Source organism: Anomaloglossus baeobatrachus, chromosome 4 (genome assembly GCF_048569485.1).
Source record: "Anomaloglossus baeobatrachus isolate aAnoBae1 chromosome 4, aAnoBae1.hap1, whole genome shotgun sequence".
NCBI classification, from domain to species: domain Eukaryota; kingdom Metazoa; phylum Chordata; class Amphibia; order Anura; family Aromobatidae; genus Anomaloglossus; species Anomaloglossus baeobatrachus.
In genome coordinates this window covers 29,629,819-29,654,768 of record NC_134356.1, presented here as the reverse complement: position 1 = coordinate 29,654,768, position 24,950 = coordinate 29,629,819, and the positions used below count along the sequence as shown (strand labels likewise).

The window sequence follows — 24,950 nt, the reverse complement described above, 5'->3', positions numbered from 1 at the left end:
CGGGTGGGCCGCGTTCCTCACCTCGATGTTGTTATTCATCACTCCGCAGGCGTCGGCGAAGTCCGGGTGTTTGGTGTTGATGTACGCCAGCTCGATGGCCACCAGATTGTGCACCTGGAACGGAGAAGACGGCACGCGAGACGTAATATAGACCATACATGTAAATGTGCTATATAGACCTCATAAGAGAGCTATGGCGCCATCTGTCCTGAAAATGCGGTACTACAAGGATTGCCTTCTATAGGGAATATCGACTGGACACTAATGGGAAAAATCTTAAAAACACCCATTTTCCATAAACTGATCTGTGCTGTCCTCTGTTACTCCTCCTGGAAATGACTAAACCCATTATTCTTGTCAGTATGGGGGGGAAGCAATAATCTGATAATTTTAGCACCTACAGGATCTTATAGGTTTCTTTAATGTAGAAAGAAGGGAATTTTGTTTACTTACCGTAAATTCCTTTTCTTCTAGCTCCTATTGGGAGACCCAGACAATTGGGTGTATAGCTTCTGCCTCCGGAGGCCACACAAAGTATTACACTTTAAAAAGTGTAACCCCTCCCCTCTGCCTATACACCCTCCCGTGCATCACGGGCTCATCAGTTTTGGTGCAAAAGCAGGAAGGAGGAAACTTATAAATTGGTCTAAGGTAAATTCAATCCGAAGGATGTTCGGAGAACTGAAAACCATGAACCAAAGAACAATTCAACATGAACAACATGTGTACACAAAAGAACAACAGCCCGAAGGGAACAGGGGCGGGTGCTGGGTCTCCCAATAGGAGCTAGAAGAAAAGGAATTTACGGTAAGTAAACAAAATTCCCTTCTTTGTCGCTCCATTGGGAGACCCAGACAATTGGTACGTCCAAAAGCAGTCCCTGGGTGGGTAAAGGAATACCTCGATAAAAAGAGCCGAAAAACGGCCCCCTCTTACAGGTGGGCAACTGCCGCCTGAAGGAGTCGCCTACCTAGGCTGGCATCTGCCGAATCATCGGCATGCACCTGATAGTGTTTCGTGAAAGTGTGCAGACTCGACCAGGTAGCCGCCTGACACACCTGCCGAGCCGTAGCCCGGTGCCGCAATGCCCAGGAAGCACCCACGGCTCTGGTAGAATGGGCTTTCAGCCCTGCAGGAATCGGAAGCCCAAAAGAACGGTAGGCTTCAAGAATCGGTTCCTTGAACCACCGAGCCAAGGTTGACTTGAAAACCTGAAATCCCTTACTCTGGCCCGCGATAAGGACAAGAGCGCATCAGACCGGCGCAGGGGCGCCGTGCGAGAAATGTAGAGCCGGAGTGCTCTCACCAGATCTAATAAATGCAAATCCTATTCACATTGGTGAACTGGATGCGGACCCAAAGAGAGTAAGAAGATATCCTGATTGAGATGAAACGGGGATACCTTAGGGAGAAAGTACGGGACCGGACGTAGAACCACCTTATCCTGGTGAGACACCAGGAAGGGGGCTTTGCATGACAGCGCTGCTAGCTCAGACACTCCTTTGAGTGATGTGACTGCCACTAGGAAGGCTACCTTTTGCGAAAGGCGAGATAGAGAGATCTCCCGCATCGGCTCGAAAAGTTACTTCTGAAGAGTCGTCAGCACCCTGTTAAGATCCGAGGGTGCTAACGGACGCTTGTAAGGTGGGACTATGTGGCCAACCTCCTGCAGGAACGTGCGGACCTGCGGAAGCCTGGCTAGACGCTTTTGAAAAAAACACGGAAAGCGCCGATACTTGTCCCTTGAGAGAGCCGAGAGACAAGCCCTTGTCCATTCCGGATTGAAGGAAAGAAAGAAAAGTGGGTAAGGCAAACGGCCAGGGAGTGAAACCCTGAACAGAGCACCAGGATAAGAAGATCCTCCAAGTCCTGTGATAGATCTTGGTGGACGTTGGTTTCCTGGCCTGTCTCATGATGTCAATGACATCCTGAGATAACCCTGACGACACTAGGAGCCAGTACTCAATGGCCACACAGTCAGGTTTAGGGCCGCAGAATTCAGAAGGAAAAATGGCCCTTGAGACAGCAAGTCTGGTCGGTCTGGGAGTGCCCACGGTTGACCCACCGTGAGGAGCCACAGATCCGGGTACCACGATCACCTCGGCCAGTCTGGAGCGACGAGGATGGCGCGGCGACAGTCAGACCTGATCTTGCGTAACACTCTGGGCAGTAGTGCCAGAGGAGGAAATACATAAGGCAGTCGAAACTGCGACCAGTCCTGAACTAGCGCGTCCGCCGCCAGAGCTCTGTGATCCTTGGACCGAGCCATGAATGCCGGGACTTTGTTGTTGTGCCGAGACGCCATTAGATCGACGTCCGGCGTTCCCCAGCGGCAACAGATCTCTAGAAACACGTCCGGGTGAAGAGACCATTCCCCTGCGTCCCTGCCCTGGCGACTGAGAAATCTGCTTCCCAGTTTTCTACGCCCGGGATGTGAACTGCGGAGATGGTGGAGGCTGTGGCTTCCGCCCACAGCAGAATCCGCCGAACTTCTCGGAAGGCTTGACGACTGCGTGTGCCGCCCTGGTGGTTGATGTACGCAACCGCCGCGGCGTTGTCCGACTTAATTCGGATCTGCCTGCCCTCCAGCCACCGCTGGAACGCCTTTAGGGCTAGATACACTGCCCTTAGCTCCAGAACATTGATCTGAAGGGAGGACTCTGTCGGAGTCCAGGTTCCCTGAGCCGAGTGGTGGAGGAAGACCGCTCCCCACCCTGACAGACTCGCGTCCGTCGTGACCACAGCCCCGGCTGGGGGCCGGAAGGATTTTCCATTCGCCCAGGAAGTGGAAAGAAGACACCACTGAAGAGAGGTTTTGCTGCAAAGGAAAGAGAGACGTTCTTGTCTAGGGACGTCGACCTCCTGTCCCATTTGCGGTGTCCGATAGAAGCGGACGCAGACGAAACTGCGCAAGGGAACTGCCTCCCTTGCTGCCACCATCTTCCTTAGAAAGTGCATGAGGCGCCTCAAGGGGTGTGACTGGGCCCGAAGGAGAGATTGCACCCCTGTCTGTAGTGAACGCTGATTATGCAGCGGAAGCTTCACTATCGCTGAGAAGAAGGGAATTTTGTTTACTTACCGTAAATTCCTTTTCTTCTAGCTCCAATTGGGAGACCCAGACAATTGGGTGTATAGCTTATGCCTCCGGAGGTCACACAAAGCATTACACTTAAAAGTGTAAACCCCTCCCCTCTGCCTATACACCCTCCCGTGCATCACGGGCTCCTCAGTTTTGGTGCAAAAGCAGGAAGGAGGAAACTTATAAATTGGTCTAAGGTAAATTCAATCCGAAGGATGTTCGGAGAACTTAAACCATGAACCAAGAACAATTCAACATGAACAACATGTGTACACAAAAGAACAACAGCCCGAAGGGAACAGGGGCGGGTGCTGGGTCTCCCAATAGGAGCTAGAAGAAAAGGAATTTACGGTAAGTAAACAAAATTCCCTTCTTCTTTGTCGCTCCATTGGGAGACCCAGACAATTGGTACGTCCAAAAGCAGTCCCTGGGTGGGTAAAGAATACCCCGGTAATAGAGCCGAAAGACGGCCCCTTCCTACAGGTGGGCAACCGCCGCCTGGAGGACTCGCCTACCTAAGCTGGCATCTGCCGAAGCGTAGGTATGCACCTGATAGTGTTTCGTGAAAGTGTGCAGACTCGACCAGGTAGCCGCCTGACACACCTGCTGAGCCGTAGCCTGGTGCCGCAATGCCCAGGACGCACCCACGGCTCTGGTAGAATGGGCTTTCAGTCCTGAAGGAACCGGAAGGCCAGAAGAACGGTAGGCTTCAAGAATTGGTTCCTTGATCCACCGAGCCAAGGTTGACTTGGAAGCCTGCGACCCTTTACGCTGGCCAGCGACAAGGACAAAGAGCGCATCCGAGCGGCGCAGGGGCGCCGTATGAGAAATGTAGAGTCTAAGTGCTCTCACAAGATCTAACAAGTGCAAATCCTTTTCACATTGGTGAACTGGATGAGGACAAAAAGAAGGTAAGGAGATATCCTGATTGAGATGAAAAGGGGATACCACCTTCGGGAGAAATTCCGGAACCGGACGCAGAACCACCTTGTCCTGGTGAAACACCAGGAAGGGAGCTTTGCATGACAGTGCAGCTAGCTCAGACACTCTGCGAAGTGATGTGACTGCCACTAGGAAGACCACCTTCTGCGAAAGGCGAGAAAGAGAAATATCTCTCATTGGCTCGAAAGGTGGTTTCTGAAGAGCCATTAGCACCCTGTTCAGATCCCAGGGCTCTAGCGGGCGCTTGTAAGGGGGGACTATGTGGCAAACCCCCTGCAGGAACGTGCGTACTTGCGGAAGCCTTGCTAGACGCTTTTGAAAAAATACAGAGAGCGCCGAGACTTGTCCCTTAAGAGAGCCGAGAGACAGCCCATTTTCCATTCCGGATTGAAGGAAAGACAGAAAAGTGGGCAAGGCAAATGGCCATGGACTAAAACCCTGATCAGAGCACCAGGATAAGAAGATCCTCCACGTCCTGTGGTAGATCTTGGCTGACGTTGGTTTCCTGGCCTGTCTCATAGTGGCAATGACCTCTTGAGATAACCCTGAAGACGCTAGGATCCAGGACTCAATGGCCACACAGTCAGGTTGAGGGCCGCAGAATTCAGATGGAAAAATGGCCCTTGAGACAGCAAGTCTGGTCGGTCTGGTAGTGCCCACGGTTGACCCACCGTGAGATGCCACAGATCCGGGTACCACGACCTCCTTGGCTAGTCTGGGGCGACGAGGAGGGCGCGGCGGCAGTCGGACCTGATCTTGCGTAACACTCTGGGCAGCAGTGCCAGAGGAGGAAACACATAAGGCAGTTGAAACTGCGACCAATCCTGAACTAAGGCGTCTGCCGCCAGAGCTCTGTGATCTTGAGACCGTGCCATGAATGCCGGGACCTTGTTGTTGTGCCGGGACGCCATTAGGTCGACGTCCGGCTTCCCCCAGCGGCAACAGATCTCTTGAAACACGTCCGGGTGAAGAGACAATTCCCCTGCGTCCATGCCCTGGCGACTGAGAAAGTCCGCTTCCCAGTTTTCCACGCCCAGGATGTGTACTGCGGAGATGGTGGAGGCTGTGGCTTCCACCCACAGCAGAATCCGCCGAACTTCCTGGAAGGCTTGCCGACTGCGCGTGCCGCCTTGGTGGTTGATGTATGCCACCGCCGTGGCGTTGTCCGACTGAATTCGGATCTGCCTGCCTTCCAGCCACGGCTGGAACGCCTTCAGGGCTAGATACACTGCCCTTATCTCCAGAACATTGATCTGAAGGGAGGACTCTGGCTGAGTCCAGGTACCCTGAGCCCTGTGGTGGAGGAAGACCGCTCCCCACCCTGACAGACTCGCGTCCGTCGTGACCACAGCCCAGGATGGGGGCAGGAAGGATTTCCCCTTCGACAAAGAAGTGGGAAGAAGCCACCACTGAAGGGATGCCTTGGCTGCCCGAGAAAGGGAGACGTTCCTGTCGAGGGACGTCGATTTCCTGTCCCATTTGCGGAGAATGTCCCATTGAAGAGGACGCAGATGAAACTGTGCAAATGGAACTGCCTCCATTGCTGCCACCATCTTCCCTAGGAAGTGCATGAGGCGTCTCAAGGGGTGCGACTGGGCTCGGAGGAGAGATCGCACCCCTGTCTGTAGGGATCGTTGTTTGTCCAGCGGAAGTTTCACTATCGCTGGGAGAGTGTGAAACTCCATCCCGAGATATGTCAGCGATTGTGTCGGTGTCAGTTTTGACTTTGGGAAATTGATGATCCACCCGAACCTCTGGAGTGTCTCCAGAGCAATGTTCAGGCTGTGTTGGCATGCCACCCGAGAGGGGGCCTTGACAAGAAGATCGTCCAAGTAAGGGATCACTGAGTGTCCCTGAGAGTGTAGGACTGCAACCACTGTTGCCATGACCTTGGTGAAGACCCGTGGGGCTGTTGCCAGGCCGAAAGGCAATGCCACGAACTGAAGGTGTTCGTCCCCGATGGCGAAACGCAGGAAGCGCTGATGCTCTGGTGCAATCGGCACGTGGAGATAAGCATCCCTGATGTCTATTGATGCCAGGAAGTCTCCTTGGGACATCGAGGCGATGACGGAGCGGAGAGATTCCATCCGGAATCGTCTGGTTTTCACGTGTTTGTTGAGCAGTTTGAGGTCCAGGACGGGACGGAAAGATCCGTCCTTTTTTGGTACGACAAACAAGTTGGAGTAAAAACCGTGACCCCATTGCTGAAGGGGAACGGGGATAACTACTCCTTCTGCCTTCAGAGAGTTCACCGCCTGCAGAAGAGCATCGGCTCGCTCGGGGGGCGGAGATGTTCTGAAGAAACGAATCGGAGGACGAGAATTGAACTCTATCCTGTAACCGTGAGACAGAATGTCTCTCACCCATCGGTCTTGGACATGTGGGAACCAGGCGTCGCAAAAGCGGGAGAGCCTGCCACCGACCGAGGATGCGGTTTGGGGAGTCCGCAAGTCATGAGGAGGCCGCTTTGGGAGCGGTTCCTCCGGCGGTCTTTTTAGGACGTGCCTTAGACCGCCATGAATCAGAGTTCCTCTGATCCTTTTGAGGCCTGTTGGACGAGGAGAATTGAGACCTGCCTGAGGGCCGAAAGGACCGAAACCTCGATTGTACCTTCCGTTGTTGAGGTCTGTTAGGTTTGGACTGGGGTAAGGACGAGTCCTTTCCCTTGGATTGTTTAATGATTTCATCCAATTGCTCGCCAAACAGGCGGTCGCCAGAAAACGGCAAACCGGTTAAAAATTTCTTGGAAGCAGAGTCTGCCTTCCATTCACGTAGCCACATGGCCCTGCGGACTGCCACTCAATTGGCGGATGCTACCGCTGTACGGCTCGCAGAGTCTAGTACCGCATTCATGGCGTAGGACGCAAACGCCGACGCCTGAGAGGTTAATGACACAACCTGCGGAGTCGCGGCTCGTGTGAGTGCATTAATCTCAGACTGACAAGCTGAGATAGCTTGTAGTGCCCATACGGCAGCAAATGCCGGAGCAAAGGACGCGCCGATAGCCTCATAGATGGATTTCATCAGGAGCTCTATCTGCCTGTCAGTGGCATCCTTTAGTGATGCACCATCTGCCACTGCAACTATGGATCTGGCCGCCAGTCTAGAGACTGGAGGATCCACCTTGGGACACTGGGCCCAACCCTTGACTACGTCAGGGGGGAAGGGATAACGTGTGTCATGAAGTCGCTTAGTAAAGCGCTTATCCGGAAAAGCTCGGTGCTTCTGGACTGCGTCTTTGAAGTCGGAGTGATCAAGAAACGCACTCCGTGTACGTTTGGGAAACCTAAAATGAAATTTCTCCTGCTGAGAAGCTGACTCCTCAATCGGAAGGGGTGGAGGAGAAAGATCTAACACCTGATTGATTGACGCTATAAGGTCGTTTACTATGGCGTCCCCTTCAGGCGTATCAAGGTTGAGCGCGGCGTCAGGATCAGAGTCCTGATCTGCCGCATCTGCTTCATCCTCCAGAGAGTCCTCATGCTGAGACCCTGAACAGTGTGATGAAGTCGAGGGACGGTCCCAGCGAGCCCGCTTCGTCGGTCTGGGACTGCGGTCCGTGTCGGAGTCCTCCCCTTGGGACCTATGAGTTGACCCAGGAGCTCTTTGCTGCTCCGACCGAGGGGGGCATGGGGGCAATGAATCAACAGTGCCCGGGGCCTGTGTTACTAGTCTGGACTGCAAAGCTTCCAGTATCTTAGCAGACCATCTATCCATAGACTCAGAAAGTTTGTCAGCAAATACTGCAAACTCTGTCCCTGTCACCTGGACAGTGGGGGCCGGAGGTTCCACCTGGGCCGGGGGTCCCACCAGTGGCTGAGACTCCGGCTGAGTGAATGTCACAGGGGCCGAGCATTGCACACAATGAGGGTAGGTGGAACCTGCAGGAAGCATTGCCGCACAAGAGGTACAGGTTGCAAAGTAAGCCTGTGCTTTGGTACCCTTGCTTTTTGCAGACGACATGCTGTTTCTCCTCTTAGAATAATCAGTGAGGGTATATAGCCAAACGCTAACAGTGAGGCCGTACAGAGTAAATGTATACACTATAAGCATATAAATATACAATTCGGCACCCAGGGGGACCAGCACCTAGTAACAGGTGCGGCTTACCGACCGCTCCCAGCGGTTGTGTGACCACCAGATCCCTGCCTGGGCCTCCCAGAGCTGTGGAGCTCAGTTGTCTCCCCTCTGAAGTTCTCCAGCGTCTTGTAGCAATGGCTGCCGGCGTTCAGAGAGGAGGAGGGGGCCGTGGGCATGCCTGTAAAAGTGCGGGAATCTGGTGCCCCACGGTGCTCAGTGAGGGGGGGGGAGGATACAAAGTATGCTCCTGCCCTCAGCGCTGACGTCCAGTGCAGCGTCCCGCCCTTACCCCTGACTGGCAGGCCCGGGGGCGGGAATATGCGGCACTAGGCCGCAAAAGCCGGGGACTAAAGTTATAAGCGCGGCCGGCAAACAAGCGCGGCCAGCGCGGTAGTCCCGGCGCACTAACACACCCAGCAGCTGCTGCAGTGTCCATTACCCAGGCGCACTATGCGCCGTCCCCAAGGGGACACAGAGTACCTCAGAGTCGCAGGGCCTTGTCCCTGATGATACCCGGCTCCTGTCCAGCAGATTCCCCCAGGGGCTGCGGAGGGAGCGCGGTCCCAGCGCCTGGTGACCGGTCAGGATCCCACTTCACCCAGAGCCCCTAAGGGATGGGGAAGGAAAACAGCATGTGGCTCCTGCCTATGTACCCACAATGGGTACCTCAACCTTAACAGCACCGCCGACCCGAGTGGGGTGAGAAGGGAGCATGCTGGGGGCCCTGTATGGGCCCACTTTTCTTCCATCCGATATAGTCAGCAGCTGCTGCTGACTAAAATGTGGAGCTTGCATGGATGTGTGCCTCCTTCCACAAAGCAATAAAACTGAGGAGCCCGTGATGCACGGGAGGGTGTATAGGCAGAGGGGAGGGGTTTACACTTTTAAGTGTAATGCTTTGTGTGACCTCCGGAGGCATAAGCTATACACCCAATTGTCTGGGTCTCCCAATGGAGCGACAAAGAAAGTATGAAACTCCATCCCGAGGTAAGTCAGTGATTGGGTCGGTGTCAGTTTTGACCTTGGAAATTTGATGATCCACCCGAACCCCTGGAGAGTCTCCAGAGCAATGGTCAGGTTGTGTTGACATGCCACCCAGGAGGGTGTCTTGACTAGAAGATCGTCTAGGTAAGTGATCACCGAGTGGTCCTGAGAGTGTAGGACCGCTACCACTGCTGCCATGACCTTGGTGAAGACCCGTGGGGCTGTTTCCAGGCCTAAGGCAGTGCCCCGAACTGAAGGTGTTCGTCCCCGATGGCGAAACGCAGGAAGCGTTGATGCTCTGGTGCAATCGGCACATGGAGATAAGCATCCCTGATGTCGATTGATGCTAGGAAGTCTCCTTGTGCCATCGAGGCGATGACAAAGCGGAGAGATTCCATCCGGAACCGTCAGGTTCTCACATGTCTGTTGAGCAGTGTGAAGTCCAGAACGGGGCGGAATGATCCGTCCTTTCTTGGTACCACGAACAAGTTGGAGTAAAAACCGCGACTACGTTCTTGAAGGGGAACGGGTAACGCAACTCCTCCTGCCTTCAGAGTGTTCACCGCCTGAAAACGTGCATCAGCTCGCTCGGAGGGCGGAGATGTTGTGAAGAAACGAGTCGGGGGACGAGAACTGAGCTCTATCCTGTAACCGTGAGACAGAATGTCTCTCATCCAACGGTCTTGGACATGTGGAGACCGCTCCCCTGACCTGGACCGCCATGCAGAAGAGTTTCTCTGTCTCTTCTGTGGCCTGTTGGACGATAAGGATGGGGACCTAGCTGAGGGTGCTAAGGTCTCTTTGGTATGGGCTGGGTAAGCACGAGTCCGTTCCTTTGGAATGCTCAATCGATTCATCCAATTGTGCGCCAAACAATCGGTCGCCAGAAAATGGCAAACCGGACAAGAGCTTCTTGGAAGCAGAGTCTGCCTTCCATTCTCGTAGCCACATGGGCCTGCGGACTGCCACTGGATTGGCGGATGCTACCGCTGTACGGCAAGCCGAGTCCAGGACAGCATTCATGGCGTAGGATGAAAATACCGACGCCTGGGACGCCAAAGACGCTAATTGCGGAGCAGAGTATGACCGCATTAATCTCAGACAGAGCAGCTGAGATAGCCTGGAGTGCCCACACTGCTGCAAAGGCTGGGGCAACGGACGCGCCTATGGCTTCATAGATGGATTTCATTAGGAGCTCTGTCTGCCTGTCCGTGGCATTCTTGAGCGTTGAACCGTCAGCCACTGCTACTACGGATCTAGCCGCCCGTCTAGAGACTGGAGGGCCACCTTGGAACACTGAGTCCAACCCTTAACAACGTCAGAGGGGAAGGGATAGCGTGTGTTATTAAGGCGTTTAGTAAAACGCTTGTCCGGGAAAGCCCTGTGCTTCTGGACAGCATCTCTGAAGCATTGAGAGCCACGTCCGGACAGAGTCCTGGGCTGCGACCTCCGCCTCATCCTCTAGAGAGTCCTCAAGCTGAGACCCTTGATGAAGTCGGGGAAGATTCTAAGCAAGCCCGCTTAGCCGGTCTGGGACTGCAGTCCGTGCCGGAGTCCCCTACGTAATAACTAGAGGCCCCCCCAGGAGCACGCCGCGTCGCGGACCGAGAGGGGCCTGTGAGTGATCCCGCAGTGCCCGGGGCCTGTGTAAGGGGCCGGTCTGGGCTGCAAGCTTCTAGTATCTTAGCAGACCATATGTCCATAGACTGAGCCCTGGATTGTGAAAGTTCCAACCAGTGCCCCAGGCTCCGGCTGAGCGAGTGCCACATGGCCCGAGCAATGCTCACAGTGATCACTGAGTATGTACAGCCGAACTGTGAAAATGCATACAATATTATATATATATCTATATACAGTTCAGCACTCTAGGTGGCCCAGCCCGATGGGAAGATGCCACCTGGCTTACCGACCGCTCAAGCAGTGTGTGCTGCTTAAAAACATGGCTGTCGGCGTTTACAGGGGAAGAGGGGGCCGTGGGCGTAACCACAAAAGTGCGGGAATCTGGTGTCCCGGAGTGAAAAGTGAGGGGGGCGGAGGACAGCCAAGTGTGCTCCAGCCCTCACTGTCGGCGTCAGACCGACCGTCCCGCCCCTCCCCCTGACTGGCAGGTCCGGGGGCGGGAGTTTAAGGCACTAGGCCGTAAAAGCCGGGGGCTAAAGTTAAAAACCTCGGCCGGCCAGCAGGCGCGGTAGTGTACTACCCCCGCAGTCGCCGCCAAGTCTGAGTCGAAGGTGCTCCATGCACCGTCCCCAAGGGGACACTGAGTACCTGTGTGGGGATCTGTGCCGTAGAGAGATTAGTGAGGGGGGCGGAGAACAGCCCAGTCTGCTCCAGCCCTCACTGTCGGCGTCAGCCCGACCGTCCCGCCCTTCCCCCTGACTGGCAGGTCCGGGGGCGGGAGTTTAAGGCACTAGGCCGCAAAAGCCGGGGGCTAAAGTTAAAAACCGCGGCCGGCCAGCAGGCACGGTCGGCGCGGTAGTCCCGTACCAACCCCGCAATCACTGCCAAGTCTAAGGCCAAGGTGCTCCATGCACCGTCCCCAAGGGGACACTGAGTACCTGTGCGGGGATCTGTGCCATAGAGTGATTAGTGAGGGGGGGGGGAGGACAGCCAAGTGTGCTCCAGCCCTCACTGTCGGCGTCCGACCGACCGTCCCGCCCTACCCCCTGACTGGCAGGGCCGGGGGCGGGAGTTTAAGGCACTAGGCCGCAAAAGCCGGGGACTAAAGTTAAAACCGCGGCCGGCAAGCAGGCGCGGTCGGCGCGGTAGTCCCGGCGTCATACCAATCACTGCAGTCGCTGCAGCGTCTGAGGTCCAGGTGCTCTATGCACCGTCCCCAAGGGGACACAGAATACCTGTAGATGCAGGGCCCTGTCCCTGATGATACTCAGTCTCCTGTCCGTCAGAATCCCACAGGGGCTGCGGAGGGAGCCCGGTCCCAGTGCCTGGATGACCGGATAGGATCCCACTTCCCCAGAGCCCCTAAGGGATGGGAAAGGAAAACGGCATGTGGCTCCTGCCTGTGTACCCGCAATGGGTACCTCAACCTTAACAACACCGCCGACTTAGTGGGGTGAGAAGGGAGCATGCCGGGGGCCCTGTTAGGGCCCTCTTTTCTTCCATCCGATATAATCAGCAGCTGCTGCTGACTAAAATGGGAGCATGAGTGCATGTGTGCCTCCTTCAACACAAAGCATAAAACTGAGGAGCCCGTGATGCACGGGAGGGTGTATAGCAGAGGGGAGGGGTTACACTTTTTAAAGTGTAATACTTTGTGTGGCCTCCGGAGGCAGAAGCTATACACCCAATTGTCTGGGTCTCCCAATGGAGCGACAAAGAAAAAAAAGTTGCAAAAATTTGCAGACGTTCCTCCACCCCACACTTAAGGGGTTGTCCACGTTTAGGGACAAGTTTCAATTCTTGCTTATGTACATTTATTTTGGACTAAAAATTATTTTTGTAATTGGATTTGGCAGTGCCGTCTATTGCGGGCTGCAGAATGAGTTAATGGAGAATCCTTCAGTGAGCTTGTTTGGACTGCAGAATGGGTAATGCTCATCCCTTTCTTTCTGAGCTCCTCTCAGCCGATTCAGGACCACATTAAAAAGGTAAAACAGTAAAACGGTGCAAAATTTTTAATGCAAACGAAGGGAATTTTTGTTTACTTACCGTAAATTCCTTTTCTTCTAGCTCCAATTGGGAGACCCAGACAATTGGGTGTATAGCTATGCCTCCGGAGGCCACACAAAGTATTACACTAAAAGTGTAAAGCCCCTCCCCTTCAGCCTATACACCCCCCGTGCTGCCACGGGCTCATCAGTTTTGGTGCAAAAGCCCGAAGGAGGAAAAAATTATAAACTGGTTTAAAGTAAATTCAATCCGAAGGAATATCGGAGAACTGAAACCATTTAACATGAACAACATGTGTATACAAAAACAGGGGCGGGTGCTGGGTCTCCCAATTGGAGCTAGAAGAAAAGGAATTTACGGTAAACAAAAATTCCCTTCTTCTTTGTCGCTCCTTATTGGGAGACCCAGACAATTGGGACGTCCAAAAGCAGTCCCTGGGTGGGCAACTGCCGCCTGAAGGACTCGCCTACCTAGGCTGGCAACTGCCGAAGCATACGTATGCACCTGATAGTGTTTCGTGAAAGTGTGCAGGCTCGACCAGGTAGCTGCCTGACACACCTGCTGAGCCGTAGCCTGGTGTCGCAAGGCCCAGGACGCTCCCACGGCCCTGGTAGAATGGGCCTTCAGTCCTGAGGGAACCGGAAGCCCCGAGGAACGGTAAGCTTCGAGAATTGGTTCCTTGATCCACCGAGCCAGGGTTGACTTGGAAGCTTGTGTCCCTTTTGAAGAAAGGACAGAAAAGTGGGCAAGGCAAATGGCCAGGGAGAAAACCCCTGAGCAGAGCACCACGACAGGAATATTTTCCACGTCCTGTGGTAGATCTTGGCGGACGTTGGTTTCCTAGCCTGTCTCATAGTGGCAATGACCTCTTGAGATAATCCTGAAGACGCTAGGATCCAGGACTCAATGGCCACACAGTCAGGTTGAGGGCCGCAGAATTCAGATGGAAAAATGGCCCTTGAGACAGCAAATCTGGTCGGTCTGGCAGTGCCCACGGTTGGCCGACCGTGAGATGCCACAGATCCGAGTACCACGACCTCCTCGGCCAGTCTGGAGCGACGAGGATGACGCGGCGGCAGTCGGCCCTGATCTTGCGTAACACTCTGGGCAACAGTGCCAGAGGAGGAAACACATAAGGAAGCCGAAACTGTGACCAATCCTGAACTAAGGCGTCTGCCGCCAGAGCTCTGTGATCTTGAGATCGAGCCATGAATGTTGGGACCTTGTTGTTGTGCCATGACGCCATTAGGTCGACGTCCGGCATCCCCCAGCGGCAACAGATCTCCTGAAACACATCCGGGTGAAGGGACCATTCCCCTGCGTCCATGCCCTGGCGACTGAGAAAGTCTGCTTCCCAGTTTTCTACGCCCGGGATGTGAACTGCGGATATGGTGGATGCTGTGGCTTCCACCCACAGCAGAATCCGCCGGACTTCCTGGAAGGCTTGCCGACTGCGTGTCCCACCTTGGTGGTTGATGTAAGCCACCGCTGTGGAGTTGTCCGACTGAATTCGGATCTGCTTGCCTTCCAGCCACTGCTGGAACGCTTTTAGGGCAAGATACACTGCCCTGATCTCCAGAACATTGATCTGAAGTGAGGACTCTTGCTGAGTCCACGTACCCTGAGCCCTGTGGTGGAGAAAAACTGCTCCCCACCCTGACAGACTCGCGTCCGTCGTGACCATTGCCCAGGATGGGGGTAGGAAGGATTTCCCCTTCGATAATGAGGTGGGAAGAAGCCACCACCGAAGGGAAGCTTTGGTTGCCTGAGAGAGGGAGACGTTCCTGTCTAGGGACGTCGGCATCCTGTCCCACTTGCGTAGGATGTCCCATTGAAGTGGACGCAGGTGAAACTGCGCGAAAGGGACTGCTTCCATTGCTGCCACCATCTTCCCCAGGAAGTGCATGAGGCGCCTCAAGGGGTGTGACCGACCTTGAAGGAGAGATTGCACCCCTGTCTGTAGTGAACGCTGTTTGTCCAGCGGAAGCTTCACTATCGCTGGAAGAGTATGAAACTCCATGCCAAGATATGTCAGCGATTGGACCGGTGTCAGATTTGACTTTGGAAAATTGATGATCCACCCGAAACTCTAGAGAATCTCCAGAGTAACGTTGAGGCTGTGTTGGCATGCCTCTTGAGAGGGTGCCTTGACCAGCAGATCGTCTAAGTAAGGTATCACTGAGTGACCCTGAGAGTGGAGGACCGCAACTACTGTAGCCATGACCTTGGTGAAAACCCTTGGGGCTGTCGCCAGGCCGAACGGCAGTGCCGCGAACTGAAGGTGTTCGTCTCCTATGGCGAAGCGCAAGAAGCGCTGATGCTCTGGAGCAATTGGTACGTGGAGATAAGCATCCTTGATATCGATCGATGCTAGGAAATCTCCTTGGGACATTGAGGCGATGACGGAGCGGAGGGATTCCATCCAGAACCGCCTGGTCCTTACGCGTTTGTTGAGCAGTTTTAGGTCCAAAACAGGACGGAAGGACCCGTCCTTCTTTGGAACCACAAACAGGTTGGAGTAGAAACCGTGACCCTGTTGCTGAAGAGGAACTGGGACCACCACTCCTTCTGCCTTCAGAATGCCCACCGCCTGCAGAAGAGCCTCGGCTCGCTCGGGAGGCGGAGATGTTCTGAAGAATCGAGTCGGAGGACGAGAGCTGAACTCTATCCTGTAACCGTGAGACAAAATGTCTCTCACCCAACGGTCTTTTACTTGTGGCAGCCAGGTGTCGCAAAAGCGGGAGAGCCTGCCACCGACCGAGGATGCGGTGTGAGGAGGCCGTAAGTCATGAGGAAGCCGCCTTAGTAGCGGCACCTCCGGCGGTCTTTTTAGGGCGTGATTTAGACCGCCATGCGTCGGAGTTCCTCTGATCCTTCTGCGGCCTTTTGGACGAGGAGAATTGGGACCTGCCCGCACTCCGAAAGGACCGAAACCTCGACTGTCCCCTCCTCTGTTGGGGTGTTTTTGGTTTGGCCTGGGGTAAGGATGTTTCCTTTCCCTTGGATTGTTTGATGATTTCATCCAATCTCTCACCAAACAAACGGTCGCCAGAAAATGGCAATCCAGTTAAGCACTTTTTGGAAGCCGAATCTGCCTTCCATTCCCGCAGCCACAAGGCCCTGCGTATTGCCACCGAATTGTCGGCTGCAACCGCCGTACGGGTCGCAGAGTCCAGGACAGCATTAATAGCGTAGGACGCAAATGCCGACGTTTAAGAGGTTATGGACGCCACCTGCGGCGCAGACGTACGTGTGAGTGCGTCAATTTGCACCTGACCAGCTGCGATAGCTTGGAGTGCCCATACGGCTGCGAATGCTGGAGCAAAAGACGCGCCGATAGCTTCATAGATGGATTTCAACCAGAGCTCCATCTGTCTGTCAGTGTACTCTTTGTACGCTTGGGAAACCTGAAACGGAATTTCTCCTGCTGAGAGGCTGACTCCTCCACTGGAGGAGCTGAGGGAGAAATATCCAACATTTCATTGATGGACGCAATAAGATCATTCACTATGGCGTCCCCATCAGGAGTATCAAGGTTGAGAGCGGCTTCAGGATCAGAATCCTGATCAGCTACCTCCGCTTCATCATACAGAGAGTCCTCTCGCTGAGACCCTGAACATTGTGATGATGTCGAGGGGATATCATAGCGAGCTCGCTTAATCGGTCTGGGGCTGCGATCCGTGTCAGAGACCTCACCCTGGGATCCATGAGACACCCCGGGAGGACATTGCTGTTCCAACTGAGGGGGACCAGGGGGCAATGATTCCACAGTGCCCCTGGCTGGAGATGCCGGCCTGGACTGCAAGGCTTCTAATATCTTAGCCATAGTCTCAGAAAGTCTTTCAGTAAAAACTGCAAACTCCGTCCCTGTCACCTGGACAGTGTTAACAGGTGGTTCTCCCTGGGCCACCCTTAGCAGAGGCTCCGGCTGAGAAAGTGCCACAGGGGCCGAGCATTGCACACAATGAGGGTCAGTGGAACCTGCCGGCAGTATAGCCGTACATGCTGCACAGGCAGCATAGTAAGTCTGTGCTTTGGCACCCTTGCTATTTGTGGACGACATGCTGTTGTCTCCTCTGAGCAATACAGGAGGGTATACAGACAAAAATCAACAGTGCACCATACAGTGTAAAGTATAGTCTATAATCATATAATCTATAAGTACACTTCTGCACTAGTGGGGCCAGCACCACAGGTGCTGCTTACCGCCTGCGCAAAGCGGTTTTGTGGGCACCAGAAATCCTGCCTGGGTCTCCCTGAGCTTGTCTCTCCTCTCCAGCGTTAGCAGAGCTGAGAGGAATGGCTGCCGGCGTCCTGAGGAGAGGAGGGAGCCGTGGGCGTGACCCAGAAAAGTGCGGGAACTGGTGCCCCACTGTGCAGAGTGAGGGGGGTGGAGTATGCAAAGCATGCTCCAGCCCTCAGTGCTGCCGTCCTGTACAGCGTCCCGCCCTTCCCCTGATTGGCAGGGCTGGGGGCGGGAAGAAAACGAGACTAGGCCGCAAAAGCCGGGGACTCGAGTGATAAGCGCGGCCGCCGTATAAGCGCGGTCGGCGCGGAAGTCCCCGGCGCACTAACAGTCCCAGCCGCGCCGCAGTGATAACCATGGCAGCGGCGGTCAGCGCGGCAGTCCCCCTACACGAACACACTCAGCGACGCTGAAGTGTGTAATGGCACAAACGCAGTCAGCGCTGCTGTCCCCGGTGCACTAGCACACCCAGCAATGCTGGAGTGTTGCTGTGCGCGGTCCCCACGGGGACACAGAGTACCTCAAAGTAGCAGGGCCATGTCCCTGAACGATACTCGGCTCCTATCCAGCATGGTCCTCAGGAGCTGTGGATGGAGCACGGTCTCCTGTGCCTGGAGACCGAAAGGATCCCACTTCACCCAGAGCCCTAATTGAGGGATGGGGAAGGAAAGCAGCATGTGGGCTCCAGCCTCCGTACCCGCAATGGATACCTCAACCTTAACAACACCGCCGACAAGAGTGGGGTGAGAAGGGAGCATGCTGGGGGCCCTGTTATGGGCCCTCTTTTCTTCCATCCGACATAGTCAGCAGCTGCTGCTGACTAAGCTGTGGAGCTATGCGTGCATGTCTGACCTCCTTCGCACAAAGCATAAAAACTGAGGAGCCCGTGGAAGCACGGGAGGTGTATAGGCTGAAGGGGAGGGGCTTTACACTTTTAGTGTAATACTTTGTGTGGCCTCCGGAGGCATAGCTATACACCCAATTGTCTGGGTCTCCCAATAAGGAGCGACAAAGAAAAATAAGTTTTAGACAAAAATAAGCTGAATATTGGTATAAAATTGATATGAGATGTATTTTTCCAGTGCACAAGCAGCTAAGATAAAATGCATCAAAGCTGTGCTCCCCGCAGCGTGTGTAGGGACAAGGCGCACTGAGGATCAAACGTGGCAGGAGGAGTAACAGAGGAACACCAGAACTCAGATGTATAGGGGTAAAACCTGTGCAGCGCTTCTGATGACATCACTTCCCATTCTTACGTCAGGAGCAGTGATGTCATCAAGGCCTCGTGTGAGTCCACTTTATGGCACGGGAAAGGAGGGGGGGGGGGAGGGGGGGGGGGGGGGGAAGAGACCTTACATCTGAGGCCGCCATAAAGGATTCCTCACCATCTCATTGGTCACCGGCAGTCGCTTCCTTAGAAGACATGTGACAACTTCTACAATGGCGTCGTGCAGTTTGGGGAACCTCAGGAGCTCCTGGAAGACAAAACAATGGAACGGTTTCCAAATATATAAGGTTTATTCATCCGGCCGAAGAAAGATCTCTCAGATCTTCGGACTTTTCTATCTCGCTAGACCGAACCTTCAATCACCAAAGGTGTCCGGGATCGTTCTAGTAAAAGAAAATGCCGAGTGTCTATATGGCGGCCATATTTCGGCCTAGTCTGCAATCAGCCGAAATATTTAACCCAGTAAAGAGATCTAGTATTACGTGGCTGCCGCAAAAAAAATGGCTGCCGCTGTAACACGGGCGGCCCACAGAACGGACTTAAAGGGATCCTAAATGGGAAATCTCCCCTTTAAAACATCCATATACACCAATACAGTACATGAACAGAGGAAGTCTTCATGACAACCCCTTTAACAGCCCAATTTCTTGTCCCTGGTATAATCAACTGCCGCATAATACTATTACACCGGGGCGCGGGTCTTATAATCACCGGCAATAATAAAAACATTCTCACTGTTCAATATAATATAGGCCTCAATTATCAGGACTGTGTTGCCCCTAGCAACCAGAGCACAGCTTTCATTTCAGTCACTGCCTTGGTAAAATGAAAGCTGCACTGTGATTGGTTGCTATGGGCGACAGGTGAGATAAGGGAGGCCTATATGGCCAGATTTAGGAGCACTGACTAAAAGGAAAACAAAACAAGGGTTAGTTGCCCATAGCAACCAATCACAGGCAAGCTTTCATTTTACCACAGCGGTGGGTGAAATGGAAGCTGAACCCTGATTGGTTGCTATGGGTAGCAGATAAGTGAGGCCTTGGCGGCTATCTTTAGGATCACTGTCTAAAAGGTAAACAAATCGCAAATATGGCGGATACCTGCGTGCTGTAATTACTGCAGTGCTGGATGATCCTCTGCATCTCCTCATGGACGAGCTCCACGCAGCGCAGACTCGGCTCCTCCAATCGTTTCACCTGACGCTTTACAAGAAGCTCGAAGGAAACTTCTGGAACGAACAAGGCCGGCCGGGGGCCCTAGAAATGGAAAAGACGACAATAGGCGTGTCAGCGGGATATAGGACATCACAATATATCCGGTCAGCCATATTGGAGGCATCCCATAACTCACAGTCGCGTTTCTGATGGCGGTGAGGATGTCTATGGTGGTCAGTCCGCCCAGCGGATCTACCGACTCCAGCGTCCTCCCAAAGGTTTCATGGAAAATGTAGCAAATTCTGGCACCCCCGCACCTGAAAGAAGGAGGATCACAGAGATATCCCATAAGGGTAGACGCTGCTACAGGGAAAGCTGGGTGACTACCAAAACGGCATTAATTATAGCTGTAAACCAACCTAGTAATGCAGCAATAACCGACACTGGGAAAGCTGGGTGACTACCAAAACGGCATTAATTATAGCTGTAAACCAACCTAGCAAAGCAGCGATAGCTGCAGACACTGGGAAAGCTGGGTGACTACCAAAACGGCATTAATTATAGCTGTAAACCAACCTAGTAATGCAGCAATAACCGACACTGGGAAAGCTGGGTGACTACCAAAACGGCATTAATTATAGCTGTAAACCAACCTAGCAATGCAGCGATAGCTGCAGACACTGGGAAAGCTGGGTGACAACCAATATGTCCTCAATTAGAGCTGCAAACCCATCTATCAAAGCAGTGATCACTGCCGACACTGGGAAAGCTGGGTGACAACAAATATGGCCTCGATTATAGCTGCAGACCAACCTAGTAATGCAGTGATCACCACTGACACTGGGAAAGCTGGGTGACAACCAATATGTCCTCAATTACAGCTGCAAACCCATCTATTAATGCAGTGATCACTGCCAACACTGGAAAAGCTGGGCGACAACCAATATGGCCTCGATTATAGCTGCAGACGACCAACCTAGTAATGCACTGATAACTGCCGACACTGGGAAAGCTGGGTGACAACAAATATGTCCTCAATTATAGAAGGATATTCAGACTCAAGCTCAGCAATCCAGCCTTGTAATGTAGCAATCATCGCGGACACTGGGAAAGCTGGGTGACAACTATGGCCTCAATTATAGAAGGGTATTTAGACTCCAGTTCAGCAATCAAGCTAAATAATGCAGCAATCACCGCAGACATTGGAAAAGCTGGGTGACAACCAATATGGCCTCCATTAGAGCTGCAAATCAATCTAGTAATGCAGTATTCACCACTGACACTGGGAAAGCTGGGTGACAATAACCATGGCCAATATGACCTCAATTATAGCTGCAAATCAATCTAGTAATGCAGTATCCACTGCTGACACTGGGAAAAGCTGGGTGACAACTAATATGGCCTCAATTGTAGAAGGATATTCAGACTCAAGCTCAGCAATCCAGCCTAGTAATGTAGCAATCCCCGTTGACACTGGGAAAGCTGGGTGACAACTAATATGGCCTCAATTATAGAAGGATATTTAGACTCCAGCTTAGCAATCAAGCTAAATAATGCAGCAATCACCACAGACATTGGAAAAGCTGGGTGACAACCAATATGGCCTCAATTATAGCTTAAAACCAACCTAGTAAAGCAGTGATCACAAATGACACTGGGAAAGCTGGGTGACAACTAATATGGCCTCAATTATAGAAGGATATTCAGACTCAAGCTCAGCAATCCAGCCTAGTAATGTGCAATCACCATTGACACTGGGAAAGCTGGGTGACAACCAAAATGGCCTCAATTATAGCTGCAAACCAACCTAGCAATGTAGTATTCACCGCTGACACTGGGAAAGCTGGGTGACAACAACCATGGCCTCAATTATAGAAGGGTATTTAGACTGCAGCTCAGCAATCAAGCTAAATAATGCAGCAATCACCACAGACATTGGAAAAGCTGGGTGACCACCACTATGGCCTCAATTATAACTGGAAACTAACCTAGAAAGCAGTGATCACAACAGACACTGGGAAAGCTGGGTGGTAACTAACATGGCCTCAATTATAGAGAAATAGTAAGACTTCAGCTCAGCAATCCAGCCACGTAATGCAGTGATCACCGCTGACACTGGGAAAGCTGGGTGACAGCCATCTGTCAGATGTTCCAGCTTTCCCAGGCACATACAATATTTTTCCGGTGTACGGTTTACTTACAGTTCTGAGGTTTCGATGTATTTCGCGGTTCCTTCGATTGTGTTGCAATATTCGGTGGCGAACTTGGTGATGAGCTGCAGCAGGGTGGCGCTCTTGTCGTCCACCGGCTCCCCGTAACTGTTTAGCAGAGACTGGTACTGAGCTGCCAAAACATTGATCCTGGTCTTCAGCTCCGGCAGGCAGTCTCTGATGTGGTGCATGAGCAGCCTGTAGTCCGGAGATAGAAGAGGACGACCAATTAAAGGGGAACTCCATCTTTATAACACGATAAATCGGTGAAGATTCAGCCTTCTTAAACAAAGGGAAGCTGCAATCTAAGCACTGGAGCTGCCTGATAAAGGGGTTGTCAACTGCTAAAAAAAAGTAACCAACTCATTACTGGCCTGAGACAATGGTTGGCCATACACCTGTGTTCTGTATGGGGAGAGAGGAGTAAGTTACAACCCGAAATCCCTCGTACCTGTTCAGTGTCCGGGCCAGGTACTTGGTTCCGCTTCTATTGGCCAGAGATGGGTATTTCTTCTGTAGAAAGCCATACTCGTCCCGGATGGAGTCAGCCACACTCTTCTTGTTATTAATATCTAGCTGGCTCCTATATTATAAAAAAAATAAAATAAAAAAAAATTATATTTAATATCCATGTATAAAAAGAAATAGCTAAAAATTAATCCTCACTTGTCAGTATGTCACTTTTAATGTCAATATTATTAATTCCTTATAACTTATTCTTCCTTCATGCTGCCGCCACTAGGGGGAGCTCAGAAGCCACATGCATACTGAGCCTAGTGTGTGCAGCAGGCAGTGAGCTCCCTCTAGTGGTGGCTGCAGGATACTCACTTTTAAACAAAATGTAGGGAATTTGGAAATTTGTATTAGGAAAATACAAGGAAATTTAAAGGGAAAGTGCCGGACTTGTAATTTTTGTATTAATAATTGCTGATTATGGAATTATTTTTAATATAAAATTAAATTAAATTAATTGTTTATTTAGTTTTTATTTAATTCTATTTTTACTCCAACACTGGGGGCTGCCATCTTGCTTTTGCAGTATGTAATGACAGTTACGCACTGCAAATACAACAGACCCTGTGCATAGGATATAACAGTCGGCGTCTGATCCATCTCCTGCACCATGTCTGCTTCCTGCTGTGACCTGCACATGCCCCTTGTGCCGTCCAGATCACAGCTCTGGGAGGAGACCGCCTCCATCTTTGTGTAGCCCACAGCGTATACTGTGCTCTCCACTTTCCCCCTGAGCACAGAGGCGATCTGCAGCCGGAGCCTGGTATTGTACTATAGGTAGCAGGCTGCGGTCACCGCTCCCCGCCGTATGTACTCCCCTGGAACCTCCCCTCCCGGCAGCAGAGCATTGACATGAGGAGCTGCAGAGACACCAGGCTGACAGGAAGAGCGGCTGGGAGCGGAGATCCGAGATGAGTATACGAGGCGGAGAGCGGTGATCTGCAGCCGGAGCCTGGTATTGTACTATAGACAGCAGGCTGCGATCACCGCTCCCCGCCGTATGTACTCACCTGGAACCTCCCCTCCCGGCAGTTCCTCCTGTCAGCGCTCCATGCTCAGCGCGAGGAGAGCGCTGACAGGAGGAGCTGCTGGAATCAGAGGTGGCACAGTATTATGGCGGCACAGTATACAGTGGAGCACTATACCAGCTGTCCTCGGTGACACTTTCAACATATTCGTATCACTTTGCAGTCCCCAACAAAATGGCTCTGCGACGAGATCCTAAACTTCATCCTCCCTTATTGTTTTGCAAATGCCCAGAAGGGAAGGAGGGGGAGTGACATCACACACGCGAGAGCAAATTCCACACACTTTTACTGTACGATTGTCCCTCGCTATATCGCGGTTCACTTATTGCAGCTTCACTGTATCGCGGGTACGTAACGGGGGGCACCAGCGGTGGGGTGGAGCAGCAGAGTCATAGGAGGCAAGATTGGTGGTGGAGCAGAGCGATGGTGCGGCAGGTGTCACAGATGCTCTCTGCAGACGCTGGCAGGAACATCCAGAAACTGTCAGCGGTGCGGGCTTTAAAGATATGGCGACCGGAGTCAGCGCGTGCACAGACTGAGCTATCGGCTCAATGATGAACTGAGATCTCTTCTGCGCACGCGCCCCCTCCAGACGCCACTTTCCTTAAGTCCGCTTGTGGGAGATCAATGGGCCGAGGCGGCGTGTGCGCAGAGGATATCTAGAGCTGAGAGCTCCATCTGCGCACACGCCGACTGCAGGCGCCATTATTTGAATCCGCACCGCCAACCTTTTTAGGATGGCTCCTGCCTCACCTTCCGCAGCGCACCGCCCGCCTCCTGTGACGATTCTCCACCACCCCCCGATAAGCTACATTCAGCTTATAAGACGCAACCCTCATTTTCCTCCCAAATATTTTGGGGGAAAAAAAAAAAAAAAAAGTACATCTTCAAATCTGATAAAGCTAAATAATAAAGTAAATATAACCCGGCTACTTCGCGGATTTTCACCTATCGCAGGGGTCTCTAGAACGCAACTCCCACGATAGGCGAGGGACCACTACAGTTAGGCACTAGGGCTTCATGCCAAATTTCATCAGCTGCTCCCCCTAGTGTTTAAAGGGAACCTGTCAGCAGAAATTTTGCCCTAAAAGTGTCCCCTTCTGCAGCTCCTGGGCTGCATTCTGGCAAGGTTCCTATAGTTTTTCTGCCCCCTTTTAGATCAAAATAAATATGTTATAAAGTGGTACCTTTCAGTTTGAAAATCTTGTTAATTCTACCACGGGGGCGGGCTGGTGTCCGTTACTGTCCCCCCTGCCACTTTAGGCCGTCCCCCAACGCTCATTTACATACCTCAGGACGCTGCCCAGTGCGTCAGAGGTCTCGCGCATGCGCCGTGCCACTGTAGCGGGACTGTGCACAGCGGGACCGCTGGTGACATTGTGCAAGCACAAGATTATGGGCGGCGCTGTGATTTTCATCAGCAAGCTCCCGCCCATAATCTCGTGCCCGCGCTTTCCCCTCTGCCTCCACCGTTCTGCGCATGCCCTGACCAGATGACCCCACGTCACCTCTTTCCCATCTAGCCCTGGAGCAGGAAATAGATGGGAGGAGAGGAGGACACCACCGATCATCTGGCCAGGGCATGCGCCGCCCATAATCTCACGCCTGTGCAACACGTCACCAGCGGTCCCACTGTGCACAGTCCCGCTACAGAGGCTCGGCACATGCGCAAGACCTCTGACGCACTGGGCGGCGTCCTGAGTTATGTAAATGAGCGTTGGGGGACGGCCTAAAGTGGCAGGGGGGACAGTAACGGACACCAGCCCACCCCCGTGTACCATTAACAAGATTTTCAAACTGAAAAGGTACCACTTTATAACCTATTTATTTTGATCTAAAAGGGGGCATAATAACTA

At 52.8% G+C, this 24,950-nt stretch overlaps 1 protein-coding gene across 4 annotated transcripts in view; it reads right to left on the bottom strand.

Moving 5' to 3' along the window:
- Positions 1–24,950, bottom strand: part of DNM1L (dynamin 1 like) — a 67,051-nt gene that overhangs the window by 9,137 nt on the left and 32,964 nt on the right. For all 4 annotated transcript variants that reach the window (XM_075344193.1, XM_075344195.1, XM_075344194.1 and 1 more), the window contains 6 exons: positions 22,005–22,136; positions 21,545–21,751; positions 19,540–19,660; positions 19,290–19,445; positions 18,347–18,436; positions 22–114 (listed from right to left, as the gene is read on the bottom strand). In XM_075344193.1, the coding sequence (XP_075200308.1) occupies positions 22–114; positions 18,347–18,436; positions 19,290–19,445; positions 19,540–19,660; positions 21,545–21,751; positions 22,005–22,136 (799 nt within the window). The remainder of the gene's footprint in view (positions 1–21; positions 115–18,346; positions 18,437–19,289; positions 19,446–19,539; positions 19,661–21,544; positions 21,752–22,004; positions 22,137–24,950) is intronic.